The sequence below is a fragment of the Moschus berezovskii genome, chromosome 27 (assembly GCF_049115385.1).
Source record: "Moschus berezovskii isolate FMDL1 chromosome 27, NW_MosBer_1.0, whole genome shotgun sequence".
Classification (NCBI taxonomy): domain Eukaryota; kingdom Metazoa; phylum Chordata; class Mammalia; order Artiodactyla; family Moschidae; genus Moschus; species Moschus berezovskii.
Genome location: NC_142486.1, coordinates 17,522,083 through 17,531,400, shown reverse-complemented (window position 1 = coordinate 17,531,400; position 9,318 = coordinate 17,522,083). Strand labels below are relative to the sequence as shown.

Here is a 9,318-nt window from a genome sequence, read left to right as displayed (position 1 = left end):
GTTGGGCACCCCAGGACTTCAGAAAAGGGGCTCCCCAGCCCTGAGCTCTAACCGGGTGGCCCACAAGCTGAGTGTGCCTGAGAACCACTGAGATTGAATCTCTTCATGGCGCTGCAGGTCTGATGGGTGGAGGGATGGAGTGGATTTTCAGGGATCATTTTGACTGTGTTTGACTTTACCACAGGTCAGGAAGATCCATGCACCCCAGTTTGCTCAGCCACGTTCCCCTTTAAAATGGAGGGTCCCACATGCCAGCAGCCCCCTCGATCACACGCTGAGCCGAGACACTAACACACACGTCGGGACCCTGCTTGTGTGTTCTGTGCTCAGCGCCCTCTCCCTGCAGGGCCTCTGGTCCCCCTACACCCGGTCCTCTCCTGGGACCCACCCTGGTCCGTACTTGTGGCCTGATGGAGGCTGACAAGGCAAACAGTCCCCTGACATCCAGCTCCGGGGGTGGGGGATGGGGGCTGTTAACCACTCTGGGCCGAATATAGTGAAGCCCCCAGGGTGTGAGACCTGATGTTTCCCGAGACAACTTCCGGGTCTGGATCGTGGCCCTGCCACCTGGTTGTTTTACAGCCAGAGTCCATTTTTTATCATCTCTCTGAGCTGCTATTTCATCTGTCCATCTCCATTTCTTCACCACAACCTTGGGGGAGCACCAGGCAGGTTTTCGATACTTAGCATTTATTGAAGAGGACTGCAGGCCAGCCTGGCCTTGTGAAATCCTTCTATAGCCTAGAGGAACAATCCCTAACCCCATCTGTGGGCGAGGCCACGCTGGCAGACTCCATGGATGCCCCCACCTCTCTTCTTGACTTCCAGGGGTCAGCCTTCACCAGAGATGAGAGCTGACTGATGGAGCGGCAGACGCTCCCAAGCACAGCGTCTCCGCCTCTCCCCTCCACCTTGCCTCCTCCCCAGCTCTGCTCCCCTCCCTCCCCGCCCCCTCCCCATCTCTCTCCCCTCCCGCCACCTCTGCCTCCAGGCTTTCTCTGGCACCACAGAGGTTTGCTCAGCCAGCTCCTGAGAAACGGGAAAAGGCAGTAGATGCCCCAGTGGGGCCTAGAGCCAGTGGGTAAATGTCCCAGCCTCTGCGAGGCCCCAGCATCACTGAGCCCCAGGCTGACTGGTCACATTCTCCATAAACACGCCTTCACTGGCTTCTTTCCTTCCTTCCCTGTCTTACTGCCCATCTCTTCACTGGGGTTTCCTGGAACCACCTCCCAAATGACTGGTACCCGAGTCATGCCTTAAAGTCTGCTTTTGAAGGAACCCAAACTGAGACAGAAAGGCTAGGTAACCTTCCCCAGATCACACAGCTGGGAAGTGGACTGGAACTCAGACGTCGGCTTCACACACTGACTCAACAGCTCCGTGACTCTGTCGTACGGTTCCCAGGCTGGGCCTAGGAAGACTCAGTTCCATCCCCATTCCTCAGGCCGCCTCTCCTCGGTCCTCTCTTCCCACCCCCAGGGTGCCCTTCACACACTGAGTCCACAGTGAAAAAAAGTGAGGCGGGGGCTTTGCCCCAGCTCACAGGAAGCTGCGTGACACGCCCTGAGCAGAAAGATTGGGTCCCTCCTGGTAGCACTCGCCCTTCAGAGAGGCTCACCCCCTTTCAGCCACCTGGCTCCTGCTGCCCCCCGACCCAAGGGAGTCAACTCTCCAGCCGGAGCCAAACATCTTGACAAGGCCATGTTAACCAAATAAGGACCAAATAATGTAGGCAACAGAAAACCCTGTGGTTTACCCCATCCCTAAGCTGACCCTCGTGGTAGAAGATGAGACCCAGGGGATGGGGAGACATAGCTGCTCTATACGTAATTAAAACAAGTGGAAGTTTTCATGGTCCGTCTGGGAGGACCCTTCTCATAAATCCTTGGGGGAAAGGTCGTAGGAAAGAGACACTTAGAGGGATGTTTATCACAGAGGGAGAGAAAAGGAAAAGTAACCCAGCCATTCATCGAGAGAATGAATTATGACATTCATCAATAGAATGAATACTCTCAGCACAGTGAAAATGAACTTGGGCTACACACAGAACGACAGATGAATCTCACAAATATAATGTTGAACATAAGCAAGTTATAGAAGGATATATAAAGAATGCCACTTATATCAAGATTAATAGCATGCAAAATGATTCCACACATGGAATGGGAATATGTCCTTTTCTTTTTATACTTCAAGTATAAAGATGTGCGTCAGATTCAGGATTGCTATGGGGAGATGTGTGGGGGAGGGGTAAATGGGTTTTAGGCTATATCAGCAGAGTCTTATTTCTTGAATTGAGTGATGAGCACACAGATATTCGCTTTATCGTTCCTTTTTTATGCCTTAAGTAATGTAAAAAGGGGAGAAAATCAATCATGGGGCCACCCGGAGGAAGAATTACCTCTCTCTCTTGAACCAATCACACTCCAGGCCCTGGCTGAGCTGGTTCTCTTTGACTTGATCCTGGGAGGAGGTATAGAGTCCCAGGTCCTGCCGCCAGGGCCCCAGGTCCACCCTTGGAGACAACTTGTTTAAGCTCCAATGCCAAGTGCTCTTGAACAGGGAGGTACCCACCACTCCTGACCCATAGGGATGCCTCTCACCAGGACAAGACCTGCCTGGTGACCAAATTAGGTAGCCAGGACCTGGGCTTTGGGGCAGAGAGAGGATGAAAGGAGACGGACTGAGATATTCATGCCAATGTCCAGCTCAACCCACACACACGGTCCCTCCAACAGCTCCAGCCCCAGCTCAGGGAGCTCCGTGTTCTCCCCGGGTGTGCTGGGGTCTGGCTCCAAGTGAAACTCACCATGCTGCCCTGTGATCACACACTAGCTGTTCAGGGATGCTCTAAACTGAATGAATGCCAGTCCTTGCCCCAATGGGCCAGATGCTGGGAAGAGACCAGAGGATCTCAGGGGAGGCGCTCAGACAAGGATGCTCCATGTGGACAATCTTGGGGGAAAGTGGATGCCCCAGGGATGCTGAAGGCCAGAGGATTTTGTGGTTTTAAAAAAGTGTGTTTAGGACTTTCCTGGTAGTCCAGTGGTTAAGAATCCACTTGCCAATGCAGGGGGCACAAGTTTGATCCCTGGTCCAGGAAGGTCCTACACACTTCAGGGCAGCTAAGCCTGTGTATCACAACTACAGAGCCCATGCTTTAGAATCCCTGCTCCACAGCAAGAGAAGCCACCATGAAGAGAAACCCGTGCAGCACAACTAGAGCATAGACCCCACTCCCTGCAACTAGAGAAAGCCTGTCTGTAGCAATGAAGAGCCAGCACAGCCAAAAATAAATTAATAAAAAATCATATAAAAAGTACGTTTATGTGTATGTGTGTATATAAATATTTATATACATGTTCACATATATTTATGTATCATAAACACATGGATTATATGTGTATTCATATATACATATATCCTTATGTATGTCTTTGCATATAGTGGGGGTCGTTTAGTTGCTAAGTTGTGTCCGACTCTTGTGACCCCATGGACTGCACACCACCAGGCTCCTCTGTCCATGGGATTTCCCAGGCAAGAATGCTAGAATGGGTTGCCATTTCCTCCTCCAGGGGATCTTCCCCACCCAGGAATTGAACCCATGTCTCCTGCAGCTCCTGCATTGCAGGTGGATTCCTTACCAACTGAGCCACCAGGGAAGCCCTTTTGAATATATGCATACACATATTTTATGAATGTATTCACATATACACACGTATCTATTATACATACATATATGCCAGTGTACGCCCTTATTTTTTTTCATGCATACACTTATGTTCTGTCTTAAAGCAGAGGCTCCACAAAGGGTGGGCAGCATGGTGAGGACATGAAGCCTACAGAGCAGACCCTGCGCTGGTGTTTCCTCTCAGCCCTCAGAGCCTCCCTCAGGGAGTACCATCATCAGTGCTGTTGCTCCATTTCCCAGAGGTGGAAGCTGAGGTTCAGAGGTTAAGTTGGCCACACCACGTCCCCCAGGTGGTAGACACAGAGCTGGAACCACAGTTCACTCTGGGTTTGAAGCCCTTCCTCTGGCCAGAGCCCCTGCGGAGCAGAGCAACCAGGCTGTTCACCCTGCACTGTGCTGTCTACCCCAAGCTCGCTCTCTCACTAGTTTTTTCTTAATATTTATTTATTTGGTTGCAGGAGACTCGATTTGATCCCTGGGTTGGGAAGATATCCTGGAAGAGGAAATGGCAACCATCTCATCCTCTGTCTCCCTCTTCTCCTCCTGCCTTCAATCTTTCCCAGCATCGGGTCTTTTCCAGAGTTGGCTCTTCACATCAGGTGGCCAAAGGATTGGAGCTTTAGCTTCAGAATCAGTCCTTCCAATGAATGTTCAGGGTTGATTTCATTTAGAATGGACTCGTTGGATCTCCATGTAGTCCAAGGGACTCTCAACAGTCTTCTCCAAAACCACAGTCTGAATTTTAGTGATAAGTATTCAGCTCAACATTCAGAAAACAAAGATCATGGCATCTGGTCCCATCACTTCATGGGAAATAGATGGAAAAACAGTGGAAACAGTGTCAGACTTTGTTTTTTTGGGCTCCAAAATCACTGCAGATGCTGATTGCAGCCATGAAATTAAAAGACGCTTGCTCCTTGGAAGGAAAGTTATGACCAACCTTGATAGTATATTAAAAAGCAGAGACATTACTTTGCCGACCAAGGTCCGTCTAGTCAAGGCAATGGTTTTTCCCGTGGTCATGTATGGATGTGAGAGTTGGACTGTGAAGAAAGCTGATCGCCGAAGAATCGATGCTTTTGAACTGTGGTGTTGGAGAAGACTCTTGAGAGTCCCTTATACTGCAAGGAGATCCAACCAGTCCATTCTAAAGGAGATCAATCCTGGATGTTCATTGGAGGGACTGATGCTAAAGCTGAAACTCCAATACTTTGGCCACCTCATGAGACGAGTTGACTCACTGGAAAAGACTCTGATGCTGGGAAAGGTTGGGGGCGGGAGGAGAAGGGGACGACGGAGAATGAGATGGCTGGATGGCATCACCAACTCTGTGGACATGAGTTTGAGTGTACTCCGGGAGTTGGTGATGGACAGGGAGGCCTGGCGTGCTGTGATTCATGGGGTCGCGGAGAGTCGGACACGACTGAGCGACTGAACTGAACTGATTCAGGTGGGAGGCCCGCGGCTGCTGGGCCATTTTCTGGGCTGGTGAAGCTCTCTGGTGACCTTCTTTCCCAACCATCTAATCTGAGAGAGCACAGCTTCCCCATCAGGGAACTTGGCTGCTGGGTTTCTGAGGGGACGTGGTGGGGAAAGGAAGCAGCCCCAGGGCCCACCGCAGAAACCTTCAGAGATAAAGCCAAGCCAGTGAAACACCTCAGGGGCATCCAAGCGTGTGATATATTGAGATCAGTCTACGGAACAAATAACCACCCCTCCCCCAAGTCTCGGAGGCTTAGTCCAATAAGAGCCTACAGCTCGCTCACATCACAGGTGCGTTTGGACGAGGGCAGCATTCTCTGCACGATCATTCAGGCACCCAGGTTCCATCCACTGTGGGCACTGCCATCTGCCGTCTCCAGCACATGGCTTCCAAGGTCCCTGCCGACGGGGAAGAAGGAAAAGGATGCACGTTGATATCATAGCCTACAGCACTGGCCATCACTCCTGCCCCTCTTCTGTTGGCCCCAAGAGACATAAGGGGATTGGAAGCCTACATTTCCTACACACTTGGGAGAGGAATGAGATGGTTTGGTGAACACATAGCTTTGTCTTTGTCACACCAGGGAAGGGCAGCCACCGGTCTCCAGGACACACACATAACATGATCGTAACCAGGCTTCCTCTTTGAGCCTCAGCAGGGACTCAGAGTCAGGCAAAGGTCCTAGGGCACCAGGCAGCTGTGGGAAGAAACTGAGATACATGAGGGAAAGGGGAATCTGGCAGAAAGACACTGGATTGTGCATTTGGGTGAGAGAAGGATGAGAAAGGAGCCCGTGGAGAAAACAGCCATCACCCACTTCTCCCCTGACGCGCTGTGGCACTGGGGCTGTGAGCTCAGGTGTGTATGGCTCTCTTGGAGCCTTGAGTACCAGCATCTCTGGAGGGTGCCAGGAAAAAGCACCTGGATGGGCCAGCTCTGCCCTGATGCCTTCTCGAGACCCCCAGAGTGACCAAAGGAGCCTTCCAGAAGGAGGATGCTGAGCGGAGCCTCAGCTGTTCACGGGGTCTCGCTACATCTGCTGGTACTGAAGCTGAAGCTACCTGTGCTAGAGAGGAACAGCACTCTCGTCACTGGCGTGCTCTCTGCCCTTTTTCCTAGACACGCCCCCAGGTATTCCCTCCAGTTCTTCAGGTCCAGAGTGGGGCATAGCTGGGGCAGGCAGGATGTGAATCAAACGAAATATGAGTGTCAACAGGCTCACCATTAATCCCCAGCATCGGGGGCAGCATCGTTTCACATTCACGAAAGGACAAAGCCAGTCTTCAGCCTACCTGCTCAGTGTGTGACCCTGCCCACCCCCTGCCAGTCCCCTAAAGCTAGATTTATCCCTGCTTCCTACAAGAGTTGGATTCCACCGCGCCGCTTTCTCTGGCATCACCACTAAACCACCGAGCTGTCCCTTCCCAGGGAAAGCAGGGCTGTGGGGACAAGTCAGACCACTGTGATGAGCAGTCAAGGGAGAGTCACTGTGCTCAGAAATCCAAACGCATGTTTATGATGCAAACCTGAGCGTGCACAATCCACTCATTCAGTAAAGACTCAGTGAGCTGCTACTACGTGCCAGCATGATGCTGGGTGTCAGAGCAGAACAGAAAATAAGAAACCAAAATTTCTGCCCTCGCAAGGTTGACACCGAAGCAGAGGGAATGTACGGCAATAACCAACACATAAACATAATTGCGAATTGTAACAAAAGCCACAAGGCCCATAAATCAGGACGTGACATAAAGAACAATAGAGGGACCTGCTTGGGGAGGCCAGGGAAAGTTTAATGAGGAACACTGGAGCTGAAACCTGAAGGCACCGAGGGAAGAGCATTCCAGGGGGTGGGAACCACCAGTGCAAAGGCCCTGTGGCAGATCAGAGCTCAGAATAACAAAGTGGCCAGTGTGACTGGGCATCCGAGGTGACGATAGGGTAGGGTGTGACACAGGACGAGGTTGAGAGAGAGTCAGAGCTGGACGAGGCACGGCCATGGAAAAATGGAGGTTAAAACCCTGACTGTGAAATTCTCTGCAGTCCTCAGGAGCACAGAGCTGAGCAAGGAGCAGAGGCTCACAAAATGACAGGATGTGAAGAAACACAGCTCATAAAGGTCTCAGCTGGGAGGCAAAGGCAGGTCTCCTGACCCGGCAAAGCAGAGACCACAGGCCCCTTTGAAAGTGGTTCTCAGCCCTTCTGCACGGGAGCCTCCTTTCTGCCTAACTGCAGCCCCTGATGCCCCTGATGCCCCAGGTGCCAGCACAGCATTGTTCTCCCTCCTGCCCCGCCCGCCCGCATCACAGGCACCATCACCATGGGAACCAAGCCAGCCAATCAGAACCCTCCCTTTTCAAGGGGACCCTTATAAATTGAGCCTCCTCTGCCCAGACACACCATATCCAACACCCAGAGGCCTCCAGGGCCCCCTCCTCCTGGAGAAACCAAGTCAGTTGCCCCCCACTTTCCTCCAGGGCAGGCAAGGGGAGTCTCCCAGCGGGGAGGCTCAGGAACCAGGTACAAGTCTACAGTTACCCAGCCTAGAGCCCCAGTCCCCCGCATGGCCACGCCATGATGCAGAAGCCACGCAGGAGCCCCTGAGAGATTCCAATGGTCACCTGGGAAGCACTGTGAGCCACGAAAGCAGCGTCCTGTCAAGCCTGCAACACTCCAGCCTGGAGCGATGCATTGACATCAGCCGGCTGAGCAGCGGGTACGCAGGGGATGAGGAGAACAGTGAAGTCAGCTTGCCGGGCAGCCGTCAAATCGTGCGGTTGAGCAGAAGGCTCCACACCCAGGCAGGTGGTGCCCAGAACAGCCAGGTGTGCGCCATCTACTCTCCTAAGCAGCTGAAGAGACGACTGCCCTGCCAAGCCAATGGCACCAAGCAGACTGGAAGGGAATAGTAAGACCAGCCTGCCCAGCGGTAGCGTGGCAAGCACGGCCAGCAGCTTCAGCGACATCAGTTTCATCAGCCTGGGCAGCAGTGCCCTAAACTACCAGGTGAGCAGCGGGCTGGTCAGCTCCGTGGGCAGCCTTCCCTCCAGCCAGGCCAGCAACCACCAGAGCGTCAGGGTGGACAGCCAGGTGCACAGCAGGCTGCAGAGCAAAACCAGTCTTCCGGGGGACAAAGCTGAGGCCAATGTGAACGTTAGTGACCAGGTCGCCAAGGACAAGCAGCCTGCCCAGGTGCATGTGCCTTTATGAGAAGACTCGCCAACCACTGGGACCTTGAAAAACACATCATGTGAAGACCCAGCAAACCCAGACTTCACCCAGAGTGGTTATTGCCAACAGAAGTAAGAAAGGCCTTTTAAAAGTATACACTCGGTCAAAATCACCAGTGATTTTGATTTATCTGTAACAACAGCCATCAGCAGAGGAGCCGTATGCTGCCGACTACACTGAGCATCAGCAGTCAGTGGTGAGAACATCTACACTGAAACCCATTCTTGGGAAGAACACAATCAAGATCCACCAGTGCTGGGTCCACCTGTGTTAACACCACCAGTGGTAATAGCATCAGTCCTGTGAACCCCAGTGATGAGCCGTCCCTGACAGCACCCGTCAGTGACAAAGCCGTCTGTGAGAGAACCATCCTTGGTGGGATCACCTGTGCCAGAACTCATCCGTGGAGACAACCATTTAAAAGGCAAGTGTCAACTGTTATTAAGAACCATCTGCAGTTAGAAGAACCTTCCACGATCCATCCCAAGTAAAGAACACCATCTGTAACCAACACCAACCACGATGAGCTCAGAAGGCACAACCACCAATCACAGCTGGGATTGTCCGTGTTGAGAGCCAGCTGATTCGAATGCTGTCAGTGGGGAGCTCAGTCCCAAGCACGCTCTGTAACAGGCGCTGCCCGCAGGAGCCGGGAGCATTAGAGTGGACACTCGTGACTACCGCGTCAAGGGAGCCCCATCCCTGAAGAGCATCATCCAAGGAAGATTTACGCTTTCAATTGTGAACACTGTTTCCAGGCAACTGCAGCCCAACACCTTCCCAAGAGCAAGTGCTCTTTGGCATCCATCCGTGTCTCTGCTGAGTCTCAGAGGAGGCAGAGAGACAAGAGGAGAAGCCAGGAATCAACCTTTGTTGAGATGGTTGGGACACTGCTTCCCGTGGCAGGACAATGCCA

General features: G+C 52.4%; 1 protein-coding gene across 1 annotated transcript; it reads left to right on the top strand.

Annotated features, from left to right (window-relative positions):
- The first annotated feature begins 5,952 nt into the window (after window positions 1-5,952).
- On the top strand, window positions 5,953-8,080 carry C27H16orf82 (chromosome 27 C16orf82 homolog). Its single transcript, XM_055408815.1, has 2 exons — window positions 5,953-6,032; window positions 7,588-8,080. Exons 1-2 carry the CDS (start codon window positions 5,953-5,955, stop codon window positions 8,078-8,080), a joined length of 573 nt encoding a protein of 190 aa, XP_055264790.1.
- Window positions 8,081-9,318: the final 1,238 nt, after the last annotated feature.

What these genes read in the sequence shown, in the direction of transcription:
- C27H16orf82 (XM_055408815.1), top strand. Translation starts at nt 5,953, where the DNA reads ATGAGAAAGGAGCCCGTGGAGAAAACAGCCATCACCCACTTCTCCCCT. An exon ending in CACTGGGGCTGTGAGCTCAG is followed by an intron (nt 6,033 to 7,587) that starts GTGTGTATGGCT and finishes TCCAACACCCAG; the next exon opens with AGGCCTCCAGGGCCCCCTCC.